The sequence below is a fragment of the Oncorhynchus nerka genome, linkage group LG10 (assembly GCF_034236695.1).
Source record: "Oncorhynchus nerka isolate Pitt River linkage group LG10, Oner_Uvic_2.0, whole genome shotgun sequence".
Taxonomy (NCBI): Eukaryota; Metazoa; Chordata; class Actinopteri; order Salmoniformes; family Salmonidae; genus Oncorhynchus; species Oncorhynchus nerka.
This window is the reverse complement of record NC_088405.1, coordinates 15,212,396-15,239,185: the sequence shown is the minus strand read 5'-3', so window position 1 is coordinate 15,239,185 and position 26,790 is coordinate 15,212,396. Positions and strand designations below refer to the sequence as shown.

At 40.3% G+C, this 26,790-nt stretch overlaps 1 protein-coding gene across 1 annotated transcript in view; it reads left to right on the top strand.

Annotated features, from left to right (window-relative positions):
- The window catches only part of col9a1b (collagen, type IX, alpha 1b), a 58,577-nt gene extending 34,460 nt beyond the window's left edge, over positions 1 to 24,117 (top strand). Inside the window, exons 24-32 of the mRNA XM_065023276.1 lie at positions 8,493 to 8,564; positions 17,088 to 17,123; positions 18,254 to 18,298; positions 18,421 to 18,453; positions 19,048 to 19,194; positions 19,627 to 19,681; positions 22,886 to 23,074; positions 23,190 to 23,267; positions 23,981 to 24,117. Of these exons, the coding sequence (XP_064879348.1) occupies positions 8,493 to 8,564; positions 17,088 to 17,123; positions 18,254 to 18,298; positions 18,421 to 18,453; positions 19,048 to 19,194; positions 19,627 to 19,681; positions 22,886 to 23,074; positions 23,190 to 23,267; positions 23,981 to 24,117 (792 nt within the window). The remainder of the gene's footprint in view (positions 1 to 8,492; positions 8,565 to 17,087; positions 17,124 to 18,253; positions 18,299 to 18,420; positions 18,454 to 19,047; positions 19,195 to 19,626; positions 19,682 to 22,885; positions 23,075 to 23,189; positions 23,268 to 23,980) is intronic.
- Positions 24,118 to 26,790: the final 2,673 nt, after the last annotated feature.

The following is a 26,790-nucleotide window of genomic DNA, read 5'->3' as shown; positions in this document are numbered from 1 at the left end:
TACAGAGTGGGGGGACCTGGCTGTGGTTACAGAGAGTGTTGACCTGGCTGTGGTTACAGAGAGGGGGGACCTGGCTGTGGTTACAGAGTGTGGGGACCTGGCTGTGGTTACAGAGAGTGTTGACCTGGCTGTGGTTACAGAGAGGGGGGACCTGGCTGTGGTTACAGAGAGAAGGGACCTGGCTGTGGTTACAGAGAGTGGACCTGGCTGTGGTTACAGAGTGGGGACCTGGCTGTGGTTACAGAGAGTGTGGACCTGGCTGTGGTTACAGAGAGGGGGGACCTGGCTGTGGTTACAGAGAGTGGACCTGGCTGTGGTTACAGAGTGTGGACCTGGCTGTGGTTACAGAAAGTGTTGACCTGGCTGTGGTTACAGAGAGTGTTGACCTGGCTGTGGTTACAGAGAGTTGACCTGGCTGTGGTTACAGAGTGTTGACCTGGCTGTGGTTACAGAGAGGGGGGACCTGGCTGTGGTTACAGAGAGGGGGGACCTGGCTGTGGTTACAGAGAGGGGGACCTGGCTGTGGTTACAGAGAGGGGGACCTGGCTGTGGTTACAGAGAGGGGGACCTGGCTGTGGTTACAGAGTGGGGACCTGGCTGTGGTTACAGAGGGGGGACCTGGCTGTGGTTACAGAGAGTGGACCTGGCTGTGGTTACAGAGAGGGGGACCTGGCTGTGGTTACAGAGGGGGACCTGGCTGTGGGGGACCTGGCTGTGGTTACAGAGAGGGGGACCTGGCTGTGGTTACAGAGAGTGTGGACCTGGCTGTGGTTACAGAGAGGGGGACCTGGCTGTGGTTACAGAGAGTGGACCTGGCTGTGGTTACAGAGTGTGGACCTGGCTGTGGTTACAGAGAGTGGACCTGGCTGTGGTTACAGAGAGGGGGACCTGGCTGTGGTTACAGAGGGGGAGTTACAGAGGGGACCTGGCTGTGGTTACAGAGGGGGACCTGGCTGTGGTTACAGAGAGGAGGGACCTGGCTGTGGTTACAGAGAGGGGGGACCTGGCTGTGGTTACAGAGAGGGGGGACCTGGCTGTGGTTACAGAGAGTGGACCTGGCTGTGGTTACAGAGTGTGGACCTGGCTGTGGTTACAGAGAGTGTTGACCTGGCTGTGGTTACAGAGAGGGGGGACCTGGCTGTGGTTACAGAGAGAGGGGACCTGGCTGTGGTTACAGAGAGTGGACCTGGCTGTGGTTACAGAGTGGGGACCTGGCTGTGGTTACAGAGAGTGTGGACCTGGCTGTGGTTACAGAGAGGGGGACCTGGCTGTGGTTACAGAGAGAGGGGACCTGGCTGTGGTTACAGAGAGTGGACCTGGCTGTGGTTACAGAGTGTGGATCTGGCTGTGGTTACAGAGAGTGGACCTGGCTGTGGTTACAGAGAGGGGGGACCTGGCTGTGGTTACAGAGTGTGGGGACCTGGCTGTGGTTACAGAGTGTGGGGACCTGGCTGTGGTTACAGAGAGTGTTGACCTGGCTGTGGTTACAGAGAGGGGGGACCTGGCTGTGGTTACAGAGAGACGGGACCTGGCTGTGGTTACAGAGTGGGGACCTGGCTGTGGTTACAGAGAGTGTGGACCTGGCTGTGGTTACAGAGAGGGGGGACCTGGCTGTGGTTACAGAGAGAGGGGACCTGGCTGTGGTTACAGAGAGTGGACCTGGCTGTGGTTACAGAGAGTGGACCTGGCTGTGGTTACAGAGAGGGGGGACCTGGCTGTGGTTACAGAGAGTGGACCTGGCTGTGGTTACAGAGTGTGGACCTGGCTGTGGTTACAGAGAGTGTTGACCTGGCTGTGGTTACAGAGAGTGTTGACCTGGCTGTGGTTACAGAGAGTTGACCTGGCTGTGGTTACAGAGTGTTGACCTGGCTGTGGTTACAGAGAGGGGGGACCTGGCTGTGGTTACAGAGAGGGGGGGCCTGGCTGTGGTTACAGAGAGGGGGACCTGGCTGTGGTTACAGAGAGGGGGACTTGGCTGTGGTTACAGAGAGGGGGACCTGGCTGTGGTTACAGAGGGGGACCTGGCTGTGGTTACAGAGAGGGGGACCTGGCTGTGGTTACAGAGAGGGGGACCTGGCTGTGGTTACAGAGAGGGGGACCTGGCTGTGGTTACAGAGAGGGGGACCTGGCTGTGGTTACAGAGAGGGGGACCTGGCTGTGGTTACAGAGAGGGGGACCTGGCTGTGGTTACAGAGTGGGGACCTGAGTGGGGACCTGGCTGTGGTTACAGAGGGGGGACCTGGCTGTGGTTACAGAGAGTGGACCTGGCTGTGGTTACAGAGAGGGGGGACCTGGCTGGGGTTACAGAGAGGGGGGACCTGGCTGTGGTTACAGAGAGTGGACCTGGCTGTGGTTACAGAGTGTGGACCTGGCTGTGGTTACAGAGAGTGTTGACCTGGCTGTGGTTACAGAGAGTGTTGACCTGGCTGTGGTTACAGAGAGTTGACCTGGCTGTGGTTACAGAGTGTTGACCTGGCTGTGGTTACAGAGAGGGGGACCTGGCTGTGGTTACAGAGAGGGGGACCTGGCTGTGGTTACAGAGAGGGGGACCTGGTTACAGAGAGGGGGACCTGGCTGTGGTTACAGAGGGGGACCTGGCTGTGGTTACAGAGGGGGACCTGGCTGTGGTTACAGAGAGGGGGACCTGGCTGTGGTTACAGAGAGTGGGGACCTGGCTGTGGTTACAGAGAGTGGACCTGGCTGTGGTTACAGAGAGGGGGGACCTGGCTGTGGTTACAGAGAGGGGACCTGGCTGTGGTTACAGAGGGGGGACCTGGCTGTGGTTACAGAGAGGAGGGACCTGGCTGTGGTTACAGAGAGGGGGGACCTGGCTGTGGTTACAGAGGGGGACCTGGCTGTGGTTACAGAGAGGGGACCTGGCTGTGGTTACAGAGAGTGGACCTGGCTGTGGTTACAGAGTGTGGACCTGGCTGTGGTTACAGAGAGTGTTGACCTGGCTGTGGTTACAGAGAGGGGGGACCTGGCTGTGGTTACAGAGAGAGGGGACCTGGCTGTGGTTACAGAGAGTGGACCTGGCTGTGGTTACAGAGTGGGGACCTGGCTGTGGTTACAGAGAGTGTGGACCTGGCTGTGGTTACAGAGAGGGGGACCTGGCTGTGGTTACAGAGAGAGGGGACCTGGCTGTGGTTACAGAGAGTGGACCTGGCTGTGGTTACAGAGAGGGGGACCTGGCTGTGGTTACAGAGTGTGGGGACCTGGCTGTGGTTACAGAGTGTGGGGACCTGGCTGTGGTTACAGAGAGTGTTGACCTGGCTGTGGTTACAGAGAGGGGGGACCTGGCTGTGGTTACAGAGAGACGGGACCTGGCTGTGGTTACAGAGTGGGGACCTGGCTGTGGTTACAGAGAGTGTGGACCTGGCTGTGGTTACAGAGAGGGGGGACCTGGCTGTGGTTACAGAGAGAGGGGACCTGGCTGTGGTTACAGAGAGTGGACCTGGCTGTGGTTACAGAGAGTGGACCTGGCTGTGGTTACAGAGAGGGGGGACCTGGCTGTGGTTACAGAGAGTGGACCTGGCTGTGGTTACAGAGTGTGGACCTGGCTGTGGTTACAGAGAGTGTTGACCTGGCTGTGGTTACAGAGAGTGTTGACCTGGCTGTGGTTACAGAGAGTTGACCTGGCTGTGGTTACAGAGTGTTGACCTGGCTGTGGTTACAGAGAGGGGGGACCTGGCTGTGGTTACAGAGAGGGGGACCTGGCTGTGGTTACAGAGAGGGGGACCTGGCTGTGGTTACAGAGAGGGGGACCTGGCTGTGGTTACAGAGAGGGGGACCTGGCTGTGGTTACAGAGAGGGGGACCTGGCTGTGGTTACAGAGGGGGACCTGGCTGTGGTTACAGAGAGGGGACCTGGCTGTGGTTACAGAGAGGGGGTTACAGAGAGGGGGGACCTGGCTGTGGTTACAGAGAGGGGGACCTGGGTTACAGAGAGGGGGTGGTTACAGAGAGGGGGACCTGGCTGTGGTTACAGAGAGGGGACCTGGCTGTGGTTACAGAGAGGGGGACCTGGCTGTGGTTACAGAGAGGGGACCTGGCTGTGGTTACAGAGACCTGGGGGACCTGGCTGTGGTTACAGAGAGGGGGACCTGGCTGTGGTTACAGAGAGGGACCTGGCTGTGGTTACAGAGAGGGGACCTGGCTGTGGTTACAGAGAGGGGGACCTGGCTGTGGTTACAGAGAGTGGGGACCTGGCTGTGGTTACACCTGGCTGTGGTTACAGAGGGGGACCTGGCTGTGGTTACAGAGGGGGACCTGGCTGTGGTTACAGAGAGGGGGACCTGGCTGTGGTTACAGAGAGGGGGACCTGGCTGTGGTTACAGAGGGGGGACCTGGCTGTGGTTACAGAGAGGGGGACCTGGCTGTGGTTACAGAGAGGGGGACCTGGCTGTGGTTACAGAGAGGGGGACCTGGCTGTGGTTACAGAGTGGGGTGGACCTGGCTGTGGTTACAGAGAGGGGACCTGGCTGTGGTTACAGAGAGGGGGGACCTGGCTGTGGTTACAGAGAGGGACCTGGCTGTGGTTACAGAGAGTGGGGACCTGGCTGTGGTTACAGAGAGTGGGGACCTGGCTGTGGTTACAGAGAGTGGGGACCTGGCTGTGGTTACAGAGAGGGGGACCTGGCTGTGGTTACAGAGAGGGGGACCTGGCTGTGGTTACAGAGAGGGGACCTGGCTGTGGTTACAGAGAGGGGGACCTGGCTGTGGTTACAGAGAGGGGGACCTGGCTGTGGTTACAGAGAGTGGGGACCTGGCTGTGGTTACAGAGAGGGGACCTGGGGGGACCTGGCTGTGGTTACAGAGCTGTGGGGGACCTGGCTGTGGTTACAGAGAGTGGACCTGGCTGTGGTTACAGAGTGGGGACCTGGCTGTGGTTACAGAGAGTGGGGACCTGGCTGTGGTTACAGAGAGGGGGGACCTGGCTGTGGTTACAGAGAGTGGGGACCTGGCTGTGGTTACAGAGTGGACCTGGCTGTGGTTACAGAGTGGGGACCTGGCTGTGGTTACAGAGAGTGGACCTGGCTGTGGTTACAGAGAGAGGGGACCTGGCTGTGGTTACAGAGAGTGGACCTGGCTGTGGTTACAGAGTGTGGACCTGGCTGTGGTTACAGAGAGACCTGGCTGTGGGACCTGGCTGTGGTTACAGAGAGGTTGACCTGGCTGTGGTTACAGAGTGGGGACCTGGCTGTGGTTACAGAGAGGGGGACCTGGCTGTGGTTACAGAGAGGGGGACCTGGCTGTGGTTACAGAGAGGGGGACCTGGCTGTGGTTACAGAGAGGGGGACCTGGCTGTGGTTACAGAGAGGGGGACCTGGCTGTGGTTACAGAGAGGGGGACCTGGCTGTGGTTACAGAGAGGGGGACCTGGCTGTGGTTACAGAGAGTGGGGACCTGGCTGTGGTTACAGAGAGGGGGACCTGGCTGTGGTTACAGAGAGGGGGACCTGGCTGTGGTTACAGAGAGGGGGACCTGGCTGTGGTTACAGAGAGGGGAGTTACAGAGGGGACCTGGCTGTGGTTACAGAGTGTGGACCTGGCTGTGGTTACAGAGAGTGGGGACCTGGCTGTGGTTACAGAGGGGGACCTGGCTGTGGTTACAGAGAGTGGACCTGGCTGTGGTTACAGAGAGGTGGACCTGGCTGTGGTTACAGAGAGTGGACCTGGCTGTGGTTACAGAGAGGGGGACCTGGCTGTGGTGGACCTGGCAGTTACAGAGAGGGGGACCTGGCTGTGGTTTACAGTTACAGAGGGGGGACCTGGCTGTGGTTACAGAGAGGGGGACCTGGCTGTGGTTACAGAGAGGGGGACCTGGCTGTGGTTACAGAGTGGGGGACCTGGCTGTGGTTACAGAGAGGGGGACCTGGCTGTGGTTACAGAGAGGGGACCTGGCTGTGGTTACAGAGAGGGGGGACCTGGCTGTGGTTACAGAGGGGGACCTGGCTGTGGTTACAGAGAGTGTGGACCTGGCTGTGGTTACAGAGAGGGGGACCTGGCTGTGGTTACAGAGAGGGGGACCTGGCTGTGGTTACAGAGAGTGGACTGGCTGGCTGGCTGTGGTTACAGAGAGTGGGACCTGGCTGTGGTTACAGAGACCTGGGGGGACCTGGCTGTGGTTACAGAGAGGGGACCTGGCTGTGGTTACAGAGAGTGGACCTGGCTGTGGTTACAGAGTGTGGACCTGGCTGTGGTTACAGAGAGTGGACCTGGCTGTGGTTACAGAGAGGGGGACCTGGCTGTGGTTACAGAGAGGGGACCTGGCTGTGGTTACAGAGTGGGGACCTGGCTGTGGTTACAGAGGGGGACCTGGCTGTGGTTACAGAGAGGGGGACCTGGCTGTGGTTACAGAGAGGGGGACCTGGCTGTGGTTACAGAGAGGGGGACCTGGCTGTGGTTACAGAGAGGGGGACCTGGCTGTGGTTACAGAGAGGGGACCTGGCTGTGGTTACAGAGGGGGACCTGGCTGTGGTTACAGGGGACCTGGCTGTGGTTACAGAGAGGGGGACCTGGCTGTGGTTACAGAGAGGGGGACCTGGCTGTGGTTACAGAGAGTGGGGACCTGGCTGTGGTTACAGAGAGGGGGGACCTGGCTGTGGTTGCAGAGAGGGGACCTGGCTGTGGTTACAGAGAGAGGGGACCTGGCTGTGGTAACAGAGAGTGGGGACCTGGCTGTGGTTACAGAGAGTGGACCTGGCTGTGGTTACAGAGTGTGGACCTGGCTGTGGTTACAGAGAGTGTTGACCTGGCTGTGGTTACAGAGAGGGGGGACCTGGCTGTGGTTACAGAGAGAGGGGACCTGGCTGTGGTTACAGAGAGTGGACCTGGCTGTGGTTACAGAGAGGGGACCTGGCTGTGGTTACAGAGTGTGGACCTGGCTGTGGTTACAGAGAGGGGGACCTGGCTGTGGTTACAGAGAGAGGGGACCTGGCTGTGGTTACAGAGAGGGGGACCTGGCTGTGGTTACAGAGAGGGGGACCTGGCTGTGGTTACAGAGTGTGGGGACCTGGCTGTGGTTACAGAGTGTGGGGACCTGGCTGTGGTTACAGAGAGTGTTGACCTGGCTGTGGTTACAGAGAGGGGGGACCTGGCTGTGGTTACAGAGAGGGGACCTGGCTGTGGTTACAGAGTGGGGACCTGGCTGTGGTTACAGAGAGTGGGGACCTGGCTGTGGTTACAGAGAGGGGGACCTGGCTGTGGTTACAGAGAGGGGGACCTGGCTGTGGTTACAGAGAGTGGACCTGGCTGTGGTTACAGAGAGTGGACCTGGCTGTGGTTACAGAGAGGGGGGACCTGGCTGTGGTTACAGAGAGTGGACCTGGCTGTGGTTACAGAGTGTGGACCTGGCTGTGGTTACAGAGAGTGTTGACCTGGCTGTGGTTACAGAGAGTGTTGACCTGGCTGTGGTTACAGAGAGTTGACCTGGCTGTGGTTACAGAGTGTTGACCTGGCTGTGGTTACAGAGAGGGGGGACCTGGCTGTGGTTACAGAGAGGGGGACCTGGCTGTGGTTACAGAGAGGGGGACCTACCTGTGTCTAACCTGGCTGTGGTTACAGAGAGGGGGACTTGGCTGTGGTTACAGAGAGGGGGGACCTGGCTGTGGTTACAGAGTGGGGACCTGGCTGTGGTTACAGAGGGGGGACCTGGCTGTGGTTACAGAGAGGGGGGACCTGGCTGTGGTTACAGAGAGGGGGGACCTGGCTGTGGTTACAGAGAGTGGGGACCTGGCTGTGGTTACAGAGAGGGGGGACCTGGCTGTGGTTGCAGAGAGGGGACCTGGCTGTGGTTACAGAGAGAGGGGACCTGGCTGTGGTAACAGAGAGTGGGGACCTGGCTGTGGTCACAGAGAGTGGGGACCTGGCTGTGGTTACACAGAAATTCCTTTGAGAATAGTTCTGAACGGGATCTCAGGATCTCACACAGAGTCTATTTTCACAGTAAGGAGAGAATGAGGGCCAGGGCCAGCTGGCTGAAAGAGCCTTCTGTTGCTTTGGCATTCCTCACACACACACGGTCAGCAATCAAAGGTGTGCCCAGCACAGAGAACAAAGAGACACACACACACACACACACACACATAAGCATACAAAATAAAAATTGCAGCCAGGTTTTTAGAAATTCTCTTTCTTTTGTGCATGTTTTGAGTCACGACCCTGATATAGCCGACTCATGAACAGTTAATTCACCAGTGTATGTTGCCCTAATGACTGAAGAGCTTGTGGTTAGTTTCTCCATACTCTGCTGTCTTATCTGAGGTTTCCACTACATTCTGCTGTTGTGTTCTGTAGGTTTAGATATTTACATACAGTATTCCATTCAGCAGAGGCTTGTAATCCTACAGTCATGCGTACATACATGTTACATATGGTCTGTCCCAGGAATCTAACCCACAATCCCGGCACTGCAAGCACCTTGCTCTAAGGACATACAGTAGTGTGGTGTTGACCTCTGACCTCCTTGTTGTCGCTCTACCTTTGTTTTGTAGGGACCTAAAGGAGATCTTGGTCTTCCTGGTGTTCCTGGACCCCCAGGCCTCCCCGGAGTGAAGGGAGAGAGGGTAAGATAAAAGGATGTTCTATTCTGACTGGTATCTATCCCGTCTGTAGAGACCTGCTGTCTGGTGGGGAAACAATCACTGATATTATAAAACTAAACATACTACTGATATTATACAACTAAAAACTACTGATATTATACAACTAAACATACTACTGATATTATACAACTAAACATACTACTGATATTATACAACTAAACATACTACTGATATTATACAACTAAACATACTACTGATATTATACAACTAAACATACTACTGATATTATACAACTAAACTACTGATATTATACAACTAAACATACTACTGATATTATACAACTAAACATACTACTGATATTATACAACTAAACATACTACTGATATTATACAACTAAACTACTGATATTATACAACTAAACTACTGATATTATACAACTAAACTACTGATATTATACAACTAAACATACTACTGATATTATACAACTAAAAACTACTGATATTATAAACAACTGATATTATAAACTAAACATACTGATATTATACAACTAAACTACTGATATTATACAACTAAACATACTACTGATATTATACAACTAAACTACTGATATTATACAAACTAAATTATACAACTAAACATACTACTGATATTATACAACTAAACATACTACTGATATTATACAACTAAACATACTACTGATATTATACAACTAAACTACTGATATTATACAACTGATATTATACAACTAAACATACTACTGATATTATACAACTAAACTACTGATATTATACAACTAAACTACTGATATTATACAACTAAACTACTGATATTATACAACTAAACTACTGATATTATACAACTAAACTACTGATATTATACAACTAAACATACTACTGATATTATACAACTAAACATACTACTGATATTATACAACTAAACATACTACTGATATTATACAACTAAACTACTGATATTATACAACTAAACTACTGATATTATACAACTAAAAACTACTGATATTATACAACTAAACTACTGATATTATACAACTAAACTACTGATATTATACAACTAAACTACTGATATTATACTACAATTATAAACTAAACTACTGATATTATACAACTAAACTACTGATATTATACAACTAAACATACTACTGATATTATACAACTAAACTACTGATATTATACAACTAAACTACTGATATTATACAACTAAACATACTACTGATATTATACAACTAAACATACTACTGATATTATACAACTAAAATACTACTGATATTATACAACTAAAACTACTGATATTATACTAAAACTGATATTATAAACATATACAACTAAACTACTGATATTATACAACTAAACTACTGATATTATACAACTAAAAACTACTGATATTATACAACTAAACTACTGATATTATACAACTAAACTACTGATATTATACAACTAAACTACTACTGATATTATACAATACTACTGATATTATACAACTAAACATACTACTGATATTATACAACTAAAACTACTAAACTACTGATATTATACAACTAAACATACTACTGATATTATACAACTAAACATACTACTGATATTATACAACTAAAACTGATATTATACTACTACTGATATTATACAACTAAACATACTACTGATATTATACAACTAAACTACTGATATTATACAACTAAACTACTGATATTATACAACTAAACATACTACTGATATTATACAACTAAACTACTGATATTATACAACTAAACATACTACTGATATTATACAACTAAACTACTGATATTATACAACTAAACTACTGATATTATACAACTAAACTACTGATATTATACAACTAAACTACTGATATTATACAACTAAACTACTGATATTATACAACTAAACTACTGATATTATACTAAACTACTGATAAACTACTGATATTATACAACTACTGATAAACATACTACTGATATTATACAACACTACTGATATTATACAACTAAACTACTGATATTATACAACTAAACTACTGATATTATACAACTAAACTACTGATATTATACAACTAAACTACTGATATTATACAACTAAACTACTGATATTATACAACTAAACTACTGATATTATACAACTAAACATACTACTGATATTATACAACTAAACATACTACTGATATTATACAACTAAACTACTGATATTATACAACTAAACTACTGATATTATACAACTAAACTACTGATATTATACAACTAAACTACTGATATTATACAACTAAACTACTGATATTATACAACTAAACATACTACTGATATTATACAACTAAACTACTGATATTATACAACTAAACATACTACTGATATTATACAACTAAACATACTACTGATATTATACAACTAAACTACTGATATTATACAACTAAACTACTGATATTATACAACTAAACTACTGATATTATACAACTAAACTACTGATATTATACAACTAAACTACTGATATTATACAACTAAACTACTGATATTATACAACTAAACATACTACTGATATTATACAACTAAACTACTGATATTATACAACTAAACATACTACTGATATTATACAACTAAACTACTGATATTATACAACTAAACATACTACTGATATTATACAACTACTACTGATATTATACAACTAAACATACTACTGATATTATACAACTAAACTACTGATATTATACAACTAAACTACTGATATTATACAACTAAACTACTGATATTATACAACTAAACAAACTACTGATATTATACAACTAAACATACTACTGATATTATACAACTAAACTACTGATATTATACAACTAAACTACTGATATTATACAACTAAACTACTGATATTATACAACTAAACTACTGATATTATACAACTAAACATACTACTGATATTATACAACTAAACTACTGATATTATACAACTAAACATACTACTGATATTATACAACTAAAAACTACTGATATTATACAACTAAACATACTACTGATATTATACAACTAAACATACTACTGATATTATACAACTAAACTACTGATATTATACAACTAAACTACTGATATTATACAACTAAACTACTGATATTATACAACTAAACATACTACTGATATTATACAACTAAACATACTACTGATATTATACAACTAAACTACTGATATTATACAACTAAACTACTGATATTATACAACTAAACTACTGATATTATACAACTAAACATACTACTGATATTATACAACTAAACTACTGATATTATACAACTAAACATACTACTGATATTATACAACTAAACTACTGATATTATACAACTAAACATACTACTGATATTATACAACTAAACATACTACTGATATTATACAACTAAACTACTGATATTATACAACTAAACTACTGATATTATACAACTAAACTACTGATATTATACAACTAAACTACTGATATTATACAACTAAACTACTGATATTATACAACTAAACATACTACTGATATTATACAACTAAACTACTGATATTATACAACTAAACTACTGATATTATACAACTAAACATACTACTGATATTATACAACTAAACATACTACTGATATTATACAACTAAAAACTACTGATATTATACAACTAAACATACTACTGATATTATACAACTAAACATACTACTGATATTATACAACTAAACTACTGATATTATACAACTATATTATACAACTAAACTACTGATATTATACAACTAAAAACTACTGATATTATACAACTAAACATACTACTGATATTATACAACTAAACTACTGATATTATACAACTAAACATACTAAACTGATATTATACAACTAAACATACTACTGATATTATACAACTAAACTACTGATATTATACAACTAAACTACTGATATTATACAACTAAACTACTGATATTATACAACTAAACTACTGATATTATACAACTAAACTACTGATATTATACAACTAAACATACTACTGATATTATACAACTAAACTACTGATATTATACAACTAAAACTGATATTATATACTACTGATATTATACAACTAAACTACTGATATTATACAACTAAACTACTGATATTATACAACTAAAAACTACTGATATTATACAACTAAACATAAACTACTGATATTATACAACTAAACTACTGATATTATACAACTAAACATACTACTGATATTATACAACTAAACATACTACTGATATTATACAACTAAACTACTGATATTATACAACTAAACTACTGATATTATACAACTAAACTACTGATATTATACAACTAAACTACTGATATTATACAACTAAACTACTGATATTATACAACTAAACATACTACTGATATTATACAACTAAACATACTACTGATATTATACAACTAAACATACTACTGATATTATACAACTAAAACTGATAAACAATACTACTGATATTATTAAACTACTGATATTAAAATAAACTACTGATATTATACAACTAAACTACTGATATTATACAACTAAACTACTGATATTATACAACTAAACATACTACTGATATTATACAACTAAACTACTGATATTATACAACTAAACATACTACTGATATTATACAACTAAACATACTACTGATATTATACAACTAAACTACTGATATTATACAACTAAACTACTGATATTATACAACTAAACTACTGATATTATACAACTAAACTACTGATATTATACAACTAAACTACTGATATTATACAACTAAACTACTGATATTATACAACTAAACTACTGATATTATACAACTACAAACATATTATACAACTAAACTACTGATATTATACAACTAAACATACTACTGATATTATACAACTAAACTACTGATATTATACAACTAAACATACTACTGATATTATACAACTAAACTACTGATATTATACAACTAAACTACTGATATTATACAACTAAACTACTGATATTATACAACTAAACATACTACTGATATTATACAACTAAACATACTACTGATATTATACAACTAAACATACTACTGATATTATACAACTAAACTACTGATATTATACAACTAAACTACTGATATTATACAACTATTATAAACTACTGATATTATACAACTAAACTACTGATATTATACAACTAAACTACTGATATTATACAACTAAAAACTACTGATATTATACAACTAAACTACTGATATTATACAACTAAAACTACTAAATATTATACAACTAAACTACTGATATTATACAACTAAACTACTGATATATTATACAACTAAACATACTACTGATATTATACAACTAAACTACTGATATTATACAACTAAACTACTGATATTATACAACTACTACTGATATTATACAACTAAAATACTACTGATATTATACAACTAAAAACTACTGATATTATACAACTAAACTACTGATATTATACAACTAAACTACTGATATTATACAACTAAAAACTACTGATATTATACAACTAAACTACTGATATTATACAACTAAACTACTGATATTATACAACTAAACTACTGATATTATACAACTAAACATACTACTGATATTATACAACTAAACTACTGATATTATACAACTACAACTACTGATATTATACAATAAAATACTACTGATATTATACAACTAAACTACTGATATTATACAACTATTAACAACTAAACTACTGATATTATACAACTAAACTACTGATATTATACAACTAAACATACTACTGATATTATACAACTAAACAACTGATATTATACAACTAAACTACTGATATTATACAACTAAACTACTGATATTATACAACTAAACTACTGATATTATACAACTAAACTACTGATATTATACAACTAAACTACTGATATTATACAACTAAACTACTGATATTATACAACTAAACATACTACTGATATTATACAACTAAACATACTACTGATATTATACAACTAAACTACTGATATTATACAACTAAACATACTACTGATATTATACAACTAAACATACTACTGATATTATACAACTAAACTACTGATATTATACAACTAAACTACTGATATTATACAACTAAACATACTACTGATATTATACAACTAAACTACTGATATTATACAACTAAACATACTACTGATATTATACAACTAAACTACTGATATTATACAACTAAACTACTGATATTATACAACTAAACTACTGATATTATACAACTAAACTACTGATATTATACAACTAAACTACTGATATTATACAACTAAACTACTGATATATACAACTAAACTACTGATATTATACAACTAAACTAAACTACTGATATTATACAACTGATATTATAAACATACTACAGATATTGATATTATACAACTAAACATACTACTGATATTATACAACTAAACTACTGATATTATACAACTAAACTACTGATATTATACAACTAAACATACTACTGATATTATACAACTAAACTACTGATATTATACAACTAAACTACTGATATTATACAACTAAACTACTGATATTATACAACTAAACATACTACTGATATTATACAACTAAACATACTACTGATATTATACAACTAAACATACTACTGATATTATACAACTAAACTACTGATATTATACAACTAAACTACTGATATTATACAACTAAACTACTGATATTATACAACTAAACTACTGATATTATACAACTAAACTACTACTCCTTGGATTAAGGCTCCCTGGACCGTTTACGTTCTGGATGCCTGATATTTGATGAACAGATAGAGAAGAAGCTCAACTGAAGAGCACTGTGGCTTGTGTTTAGTCATTTCAGGTTCCACAGACTTCTTATGACAATTTTCCATATTCATGAAAACACCAGTTTTGATTGGACTTTCCACTGTTCTGTACAATCACGAAGACAGCAATTTAGCCTCAATTGCTAGCTAATATAAAGTCAAATTCTTACCATATTCACCTGACAAGGACATACACTTTGTGAAATACATCCTTTTGACCCCCTCTAGTGTTAGTTCAATCATGCATTTATAAGTCTAGTCTTGCTGTTGCTTTCCATAGTAGTATAACTAGTGTTGTTGTCTAACTGTATAAATATACTGTATAACGTTACATAGTAGTATAACTAGTGTTGTTGTCTAACTGTATAAATCTACTGTATAACGTTACATAGTAGTATAACTAGTGTTGTTGTCTAACTGTATAAATATACTGTATAACGTTACATAGTAGTATAACTAGTGTTGTTGTCTAACTGTATAAATATACTGTATAACGTTACATAGTAGTATAACTAGTGTTGTTGTCTAACTGTATAAATCTACTGTATGACGTTACATAGTAGTATAACTAGTGTTGTTGTCTAACTGTATAAATATACTGTATAACGTTACATAGTAGTATAACTAGTGTTGTTGTCTAACTGTATAAATATACTGTATAACGTTACATTGTAGTATAACTAGTGTTGTTGTCTAACTGTATAAATCTACTGTATAACGTTACATAGTAGTATAACTAGTGTTGTTGTCTAACTGTATAAATCTACTGTATAACGTTACATAGTAGTATAACTAGTGTTGTTGTCTAACTGTATAAATCTACTGTATAACGTTACATAGTAGTATAACTAGTGTTGTTGTCTAACTGTATAAATCTACTGTATAACGTTACATAGTAGTATAACTAGTGTTGTTATCTAACTGTATAAATATACTGTATAACGTTACATAGTAGTATAACTAGTGTTGTTATCTAACTGTATAAATCTACTGTATAACTGTTACATAGTAGTATAACTAGTGTTGTTATCTAACTGTATAAATATACTGTATAACGTTACATAGTAGTATAACTAGTGTTGTTATCTAACTGTATAAATATACTGTATAACTGTTACATAGTAGTATAACTAGTGTTGTTATCTAACTGTATAAATATACTGTATAACGTTACATAGTAGTATAACTAGTGTTGTTATCTAACTGTATAAATATACTGTATAACGTTACATAGTAGTATAACTAGTGTTGTTATCTAACTGTATAAATATACTGTATAACGTTACATAGTAGTATAACTAGTGTTGTTATCTAACTGTATAAATATACTGTATAACTTTACATAGTAGTATAACTAGTGTTGTTATCTAACTGTATAAATATACTGTATAACGTTACATAGTAGTATAACTAGTGTTGTTATCTAACTGTATAAATATACTGTATAACTTTACATAGTAGTATAACTAGTGTTGTTGTCTAACTGTATAAATATACTGTATAACGTTACATAGTAGTATAACTAGTGTTGTTGTCTAACTGTATAAATATACTGTATAACGTTACATAGTAGTATAACTTGTGTTGTTGTCTAACTGTATAAATATACTGTATAATGTTACATAGTAGTATAACTAGTGTTGTTGTCTAACTGTATAAATGTACTGTATAACGTTACATAGTAGTATAATTGTTTAACTATACTGTAGTTTAAAGATTTTCAATAGTGAACTGATTTCTCCTCCACTTCAGGGAGAAGCTGGCGAGGGAGGACCTAAAGGAGAGCAGGTAAGAAATCCATCTTTTAAAATGTCTGTTTATCTCTCACAACAATATCTGTCTGTATCTTAAAGTCAATGTGATACTCCAGCAGCAGAATGTGGATGGGCCCTTTCCAGTGTCAGGTTTTATTAGTCGTATGTGCAGGATACACATGGTAGACACTGTCCGACCAAATGCTTCCTGGCAGGTTCCTTCTGGACAACGCAACAACAATAAGAAATAAGAAAAGATAAGAAAACAACAAAATAAATGCTTCAGTAGATGTATAGTCCAACATAGTAGAATAACAATTTATAGTCCAACATAGTAGAATAACAATTTATAGTCCAACATAGTAGAATAACAATTTATAGTCCAACATAGTAGAATAACAATTTATAGTCCAACATAGTAGAATAACAATTTATAGTCCAACATAGTAGAATAACAATTTATAGTCCAACATAGTAGAATAACAATTTATAGTCCAACATAGTAGAATAACAATTTATAGTCCAACATAGTAGAATAACAATTTATAGTCCAACATAGTAGAATAACAATTTATAGTCCAACATAGTAGAATAACAATTTATAGTTCAATATAGTAGAATAAAAATGTATAGTCCAACATAGTAGAATAACAATTTATAGTCCAACATAGTAGAATAACAATTTATAGTCCAACATAGTAGAATAACAATTTATAGTCCAACATAGTAGATTAACAATTTATAGTCCAACATAGTAGAATAACAATTTATAGTCCAACATAGTAGAATAACAATTTATAGTTCAATATAGTAGAATAACAATTTATAGTCCAACATAGTAGAATAACAATTTATAGTCCAACATAGTAGAATAACAATTTATAGTCCAATATTTACACATGTTTTGGTGGGCAAGTGGTTAAATTGTGCTGTATTTAGCAATCATAATAAGAATCTGGTAGCAGCTGTTGAGATGTGTGTGTAGCATGAATGTATATATGTGTGTGTGTGTGTGTGTGTGTTTCTAACTTACCCTTGGCATTTGTTATATCCAGAAGAGTGATTTTACCCCAAAATAATTTATATTGGTTTGTGTGTGTGTGTGTGTGTGTGTGTGTGTGTGTGTGTGTGTGTGTGTGTGTGTGTGTGTGTGTGTGTGTGTAGGGGGGACAAGGTTCTGAGGGAACCTCTGGAGACAAAGGAGATGTTGTAAGTTATCACTCAAGCAAGGATTCATTGCATCCAACCCAACCTCACATTGAAGCCTTTTAAACAACCCGTTTTAACTCCACCTGTACTAATCCTCTGTGTTTCTCTCATTTGTATAATAGGGTGACCAAGGGGAAGCTGGACCCAAAGGAGTGGTGAGTTCTGTACTCTTCTAGAAGCAGTTCCATGTCTCCAACCAGGAATATAATGTTGAGACAGTTTATCTGCACCCATAGACTGTTAGTAGTAGTGCTAAGTGGTTAACCAACATTTAGGGGGGGTTTTCAACGTTTTTTTTTTTAAATAACTAATTGACTGATGTTGTTTCAATTATTTGAATTCCATTTTGTTCGAGCTCCATGTGCAGTTTCTGTAGAGATAAATCAGATGAAGCCTGAACTGTATTTGGAAACAGGCTCAGCTAATGAATGAAGCCTGAACTGTATTTGGAAACAGGCTCAGCTAATGCAAGTTTTGAGCAGAGTAAGACAGCTAAGGAGGTCGGGCCACAGGACGAGATCTCCAAGGTCATCCATTTCAGGCCTGTAACATCAGGGGTTTCTGTCATCCAAAACGAGACGAGATCTCTGCAATACGATCTTCCGGGTTTTTCTTGTTCCAGATAAAAGCAGTTATTAGTTTATTCCATGGCTGGCTCCCCAGCACTCCCGGAACTCAGAAGTCTTCATTGAGCTCAGTACCACCCATGTAATGTTGTTCTGATCCAGTTGTCCCCTCTCTGTCTCCAGGTTGGAAACCCAGGAGAGCCTGGCAACAGAGGGCCAGAGGGTAGCAGAGGGCAGCCTGGCATCGAGGGCCCAGCTGGTACTTCTGGACCACGTGGCATGCAGGGCAACAGGGGCGCACCAGGAATCAGGGGGTCACAGGGACCGGCGGTAGGTACCCCCAAACCACCTCCACCCAAAACTCTGAAGACTATACACCTGAACTTACTTACAAACTTACTAACTTACATACTTTCTTACTAATTAACTTACGTGCTTACTTATATACCTACAAACTCACTTACATAGTACTTACTTACTTACTTATTTACATACATACCTACTTACTTACATACTTTCATACCTACTTACATACTTAGTTACTAACCTACATACTTACTAACTTATTGACATACTTACTTACTTACAAATGTACTAACTTACTGCTAGGCCTTTCCCTCCTGGACCTTAGGCCATGGACAACAGTTTTCCAGGGTGTCCAGCATAACACAACTAGGGCTTACATGATGCATTTCAGAAGCTAAATCTCTGTTTATTAAAGCAGTTTTGTCATCATAAACCTGTTGTTATGTTATCCTTCAGGGTAAAGAACCAAGCGATCAACACATCAAACAAGTCTGCATGAGAGTTATGCAAGGTAACAATACTGCACACTGTCATTCCTTCAGTGTTTTAAAATCAATGTATCCCACTCTACCTTTAAGTATAAACACTCTGTAATATCCCCAACTTCGATGTTTATACTATAGACCAGGGGTATTCAACTCTGACCCTATGAGGTCCGGAGCCTGCTGCTTTTCTGTCCTACCTAATAATGAATTGCACACAGCCAGTGTCCCAGGTCTAAATCAGTCCCGGATTAGAGGGGAACAATGAAGAAATGCAGTAGAACTGGCTGCGAGGTCCAGAGTTGAGTTTGGGGGATATAGCCTATCTGACTTGACAGTTTGAAGAGAGGGAAGCAGAAAAAAACCCATCATAAATACGCTTCAACCTTTGTTAGTTTGATGGATAACAGACTCCTGAACCCCAGAAATGCTGAAGTGGCAGCCTGTTTTTTTTGTCTCTCTCCCTGGGCCCTCTTACAGTATCCCACCCCCTCCTCCCACTACCACTACTCTCCTCCTAAACTCATTACTTTTTTATACCCAATGTGTTGAAAAATGTATTTCACCTCCAGAGGACCTGCACTTTTGCAGAAAAGCAGAAAAGCAAAGACTGGAATTTGGAGTGTAAAATACAAAGCCAAAAGCCTTAGGAGTTTTATGTTGAACTCTTGGCACCATAAATACACATATATATTTTTCAGTTTCTTAAGGATCGTACCCTTTTTTAAAATTTTCGCCTCAAATGACATACCCAAATCTAACTGCCTGTAGCTCAGGACCTGAAGCAAGGATATGGATATTCTTGATAACATTTGAAAGGTAACACTTTGAAGTGTGTGGACATGTGAAATTAATGTAGGAGAATATAAAACATTAGATCTGGTAAAAGATCATATAATAAAAACAACATGCATTTTCTATTTATTTTTGTGTTCCATCATCTTTGAAATGCAAGAGAAAGGCCATACATTAAGGTAGGATCCTAGGTGTAATTTAGATTCTGTCCACAAGATGGCAGCAGTGTGTGTGCAAAGTTTCAGACTGATCCAGAGAACAATTACCTCACTACACAATATTTTGCATCAAGTCTGCCAGGAGTTTGCCCAAATGTGCCGAATTGGTCAATTGATACATTTTCAAGTACATAACTATAGAGAACATACAAACATTCTATGGTAATAAAAGATTAAAGCTAAACACTCCCAGGAATGTTATACATGATGGATCTAGATCATGATGGATCTAGATGGCCAAGCGGGGTGGTTATGGAGCCAGAGACAGCAGTGGGGTCAAACTATAGAACCCAGTTCCTACATTTAAATATTTAAAAAACGACACTACATTTTATCTCTGGGACCCTCAGGATGACAAATCAGAGCAAGATTACTGAATGTAAGTACATTATTTACCTTCAGAGGTGAATGTATCAAACCACCAGCCATGATAAAAGTGTTTTGTTGTTGTGCACTATCTTCAAACAATAGCAGGGTATGTTTTGTGTGTAATAGCTACTGTAAATTGGACACTGCAGTTAGTTAACAATAATTTAAGCTTTCTGCCCATATAAGACATGTCTTTGTCCCGGAAAGTTGGCTGTTGTATACAATGTTTTCTAGTCACATTATCACATATTGAGCAACAACTGTCCGGGTTTAGGGACACCAATCCCGTAGAGTTGAATGTTTTCCGATAAGTATTTTCACTCTGCTCAATTTACTGAGGCAGACTTGAATGTGTAAGAATAAGGAAGACTACATTTTACTGAGGCAGACTTGAATGTGTAAGAATAAGGAGGACTACATTTTACTGAGGCAGACTTGAATGTGTAAGAATAAGGAGAACTACATTTTACTGAGGCAGACTTGAATGTGTAAGAATAAGGAAGACTACATTTTACTGAGGCAGACTTGAATGTGTAAGAATAAGGAGGACTACATTTTACTGAGGCAGACTTGAATGTGTAAGAATAAGGAAGACTACATTTTACTGAGGCAGACTTGAATGTGTAAGAATAAGGAAGACTACATTTTACTGAGGCAGACTTGAATGTGTAAGAATAAGGAAGACTACATTTTACTGAGGCAGACTTGAATGTGTAAGAATAAGGAGGACTACATTTTACCGAGGCAGACTTGAATGTGTAAGAATAAGGAAGACTACATTTTACTGATGCAGACTTGAATGTGTAAGAATAAGGAAGACTACATTTTACTGAGGCAGACTTGAATGTGTAAGAATAAGGAGGACTACATTTTACTGAGGCAGACTTGAATGTGTAAGAATAAGGAAGACTACATTTTACTGAGGCAGACTTGAATGTGTAAGAATAAGGAGGACTGCATTTTACTCAAGGCAGACTTGAATGTGTAAGAATAAGGAAGACTACATTTTACTGAGGCAGACTTGAATGTGTAAGAATAAGGAAGACTACATTTTACTGAGGCAGACTTGAATGTGTAAGAATAAGGAGGACTACATTTTACTGAGGCAGACTTGAATGTGTAAGAATAAGGAGGACTGCATTTTACTCAAGGCAGACTTGAATGTGTAAGAATAAGGAAGACTACATTTTACTGAGGCAGACTTGAATGTGTAAGAATAAGGAGGACTACATTTTACTGAGGCAGTTTTGAATGTGTAAGAATAAGGAGGACTACATTTTACTGAGGCAGACTTGAATGTGTAAGAATAAGGAAGACTACAATATGTATAACATTTATAAAAAGGCCTTCATTAAAGTTCCATTTTCGTCTCAATATCAAATCATTTCTGGGAAAACAATTGAGTACCTTATTGTGATTATTTTAAATTGAAATGGTCAAAAATAAAACAAAAATAGCTATTTAGCAAAGAGACATTTCTCAAGCAATAATTTTGCTAACACTGTCTGGGAGTGGTCTAAGTGGGGAGGGGAAAACTGTAAACTAGCTGTTATGGCAAAGAGGTTTGGAACTCTCTTTCTTATTGGTCTATTAACTGATTTACCACCTGGTAAAGTCACCAGGCAGGCCAAAACTACATCCCACCAAAAGAGGCAGAAATCTTAGGCGGTCTTTTCAAACAGCCCCTACACTAAAAGGGAATTATCCTAATTTTCACAATTTCACATTATTATTCCAACATTAAAGTGTGGAAATATATATAAAACAAAGGAAATCACATTTTGGACTGCACTGGGCCTTTAATACATTTGATTGATTAATTGTTTGCTCATCATTCCCTTGCTCCAACAGAGCAGCTAGCCCAGTTGGCTGCCAGTCTAAGGAGGCCGGAGTCTGGAGCAGCGGGCCTGCCTGGTAAGCCAGGGCCTCCTGGTCCTGCCGGACCCCCAGGGGACAGTGGCTTCCCTGGGCAGGCTGGAGCAAGAGGACTGCCTGGCCTCAAAGGACCTCCAGGACTCCTAGGACTCAAAGGACCCAAAGGTGGGGAGAGGATTTTTAATGTTACTGTTATTTGAAAATGTGAAAGCAAAATTCAGCTCATGTACCCAAAGTAGTTTTAGAATAACCCTTGTAATTAACATGCTGTGTGGCGCAGGTGAATTGGGCGACAGAGGAGACCGAGGTCCCACGGTGCGAGGGGCCAAGGGCCAGCCAGGGCCTCCCGGTCTACCAGGTGAGTGACATCGACCTTGATCCCCATGGAGAAGCGAACCATCAGTAGCTTACTTTTTCTTTATGTTCTAATCCTAGTCTTGGTCTTGGTTGTAGATATTCTAGTCTTGGTCTTGGTTGTAGATATTCTAGTCTTAGTCTTGGTCTTGGTTGTAGATATTCTAGTCTTGGTCTTGGTTGTAGATATTCTAGTCTTGGTCTTGGTTGTAGATATTCTAGTCTTGGTCTTGGTTGTAGATATTCTAGTCTTGATCTTGGAGGTTGTAGATATTCTAGTCTTGGTCTTGCTTTTAGATATTCTAGTCTTGGTCTTGGAGGTTGTAGATATTCTAGAAATCTTTTTGACAATGTCTTGGAGCTATCTTAATGTTGTAGATATTCTAGTCTTGTTTTAGTCTTTGAGTTCTAGTTCTGGTTTCTAAATGTTCTAGTCTTGGAGGTTGGTGTCTTAAGATGGTTTTTACTGTATTCCATTTGGTTTTGTGTTTAACTCTTCAAAAGGTCTGAGAACATAAGTGTCTGTTTTAGGTCTAAACTGCTTTCTAAAAATAATCAGGTGGCCATGTAGACTTTATACAATATTTAGTAGGAATAGCCGGCTAAAAAAGCCTGTTTGGTTTCACGTAACATTTTGGAATGTTCATTCAAGTCATTCCAGGAGGGACGTGACTTTGGACTTAGAGTCTCTAGAATGAGGACTTTGAGGTTCTCCAGGTGTTCCTGGCCAGGCTGGTGTACCTGGGCCTCCTGGTAATGCTGGCCCCAACGGCTACTGCGACCCATCGTCCTGCAACCTCAGACCGGGGGACATTGACACCAGCATCAAGGGCCCGGAGGGAACTAGAAACTAGAGCCACCACCCAGTGGAGGCTGGTGTCACTTTAAATCTGAGGACTGGATCTAATGGCTGTAATGGAATGAATGGAAAAGTTTCAAACACCTTGGATTCTGTTCCATTTATTCCATTAGAGCCATCACTATGACCCATCCCCCCTTCACCAGCTTCCACTGCCCAACACCCAGAGAGGGGTAGAGACAGAGACAGAGACTAAGATGACAGATGGACAGCTCTCCCACCCCAACCCTGGGAGCACACAACATCCTCACAGCCTCTACTCTGAATGCTGTTGCTGTAAAGTGGTCCATTCTAACGTATCTGCAGTGTTTTGTGAGAGTGTTCTGTGCTAGCCAGATCTCTATCGGATATGAAGGAGTCTTCCACTTCCACAAATGCGAAACAAAACGAAGTATTTTGTTGTAAAACAATAATAATCCTGAACCTGTTTGGACGTGTAACAGTTTTTTACATGACAAATTTTCTTTTTCTTTTGTTGTTTTCAGAAAAAGGTGCTATATTTTAAGATATTAATGTTTTGAAGACTATATTTGTTTTTATTCCACCGTCCCTGTAAACCTAGATGTCCTTAATAACCACCAGACAAGCACCTGTCCTTAATAACCACCAGACCATCACCTGTCCTTAATAACCACCAGAAAACTCACCTGTCCTTAATAACCACCAGACAATTTACCTGTCCTTAATAACCACCAGACAATTCAACTGTCCTACAATTCGCCTGTCCTTAATAACCACCAGACAATTCACCTGTCCTTAATAACCACCAGACAATTCACCTGTCCTTAATAACCACCAGACAATTCACATGTCCTTAATAACCACCAGAAAAAACGTATTTCCTTAATAACCACCAGACAATTCACCTGTCCTTAATAACCACCAGACAAACCACCTGTCCTTAATAACTACCAAACAAATCACCTGTCCTTAATAACCACCAGACAAAATATACCTGTCCTTATTTAACCATCTGGCTGTATTTGTATGTTCCCTTTCCTCCTTTCCTCTCACTGAAACAGCTGTATACTGTAGCCAACATGTTGATTTCAGCAGCGGCTGCATCCATATCAAATCACGCTAATTCCTCCCCAATGAAGTAAAACCATAAAGCAATACCAGGATTGCCTTTAGCCCAAAGTGTATTTTTTTTGTATTTGTAATGTACTGCATCATGTTCTATATTGAAGTATCATATACCAAAGATAGACCTGGTGAAAAACAGTGATATCAGTTTGTACAGAAAGTACCTGGGGTATTTCCAGCCCCCAGAAATCTAAATAAAGAGATAGAAGATAGGACTGACACCAATCCACACTGACTGACGGACCTTCCATATGCGCTGTACATCTCTGGAAATTCTTTTCAATTGTGGTTCATTATATTTCCTACAAAAAATAACTATCCTAATGATTGAATGTGAGGTTTGTTCTCATTGTACAGTGTGAGGAGGATTCTGAGAGATGATTCTTTTGAAAATAAATGTAATATTCCCTTCATAGTGTTCTGTTCACTGTTGAGTACCATGTCACCCATAGAAATGAAGTCACTAGAATGGAACATTCCCTTCACAGTGTTCTGTTCACTGTTGAGTACCATGTCACCCATTGAAATGAAGTCACTAGAATGGCAATTCCAATGCGATTCTATTTCTATGTGAAATACTCTCAGGGTTTGGAGAGATGGAGAAAAGTAAGTCAGTTGTTTCTATTTTATTATATGATGATGATGATGATACTATTTGAGTGTGACATCACAGTTTGTACAAATATCTATGAGGAGGATCTAGAAATTTCAAATAAATTCTCATGTTTTTTTTCTGTGACTTTTTCACTCCAAATAAAGCAATGCTGCGTTCAGTTTTAAAATATATTTCCAACTTTTTAAACATTGGACTCAAATCTACTGCTGGAATACTCAGAATAAGCAATATCTTCTCAGAAAACATAACCTCGATGAAGTGAATATAAAAAAATATATCTTAAAAAGCTCTTGAAACAGTTTATTGACATAAATAATAGACAATCTGGTATTCAAAACATAGTTTCATATAATCCAAACATGTGACAGTTAATTAAGGAATTGACCACGCAGAGAAATATTCAGTCAATTCTACCTTTCTAGAAATATGTGATGACAATATCATCCAAATCACCAATTATACTTTTCTCCGTCTCTTTATCGATAATGCATAAGGAGCACCAAGAAAGCAGATATTCTCATTTAGAAACTTCACATCAGCAAGATATCGTATTGTATTCACATTTTGATAGTGACACACCAATGTGTAATCTGAGTAGGTCATTACAAGCAAATAAAACACATGAAATGTAAGAAATGATTGTTGTACAGATTTAAGGCAGGTATCGGTAATCAGAGTGTGAAATCAACAGTGTTTTCATAGAATGCTGTAAAGTCAAAAGATTTGTTGGAAAAACATGATCCTACATACATATTCAACTTGCTGCACAACCTCCATTATATGGTCAAACAGTGGTTCACAACTTCTAAGTGTAGGCTTTCATAAATGATCAACAAAAGATGACTAGCTTGGCACCAACGCAATAGGCCTATAGTTAACACCATTTTCATCCATTACGTTTAGCATTTTAGTCTTGAGGTAAATCTAAACCGTTAGCTTTAAAGTAGCAGTGTAGTAGGATAGTGG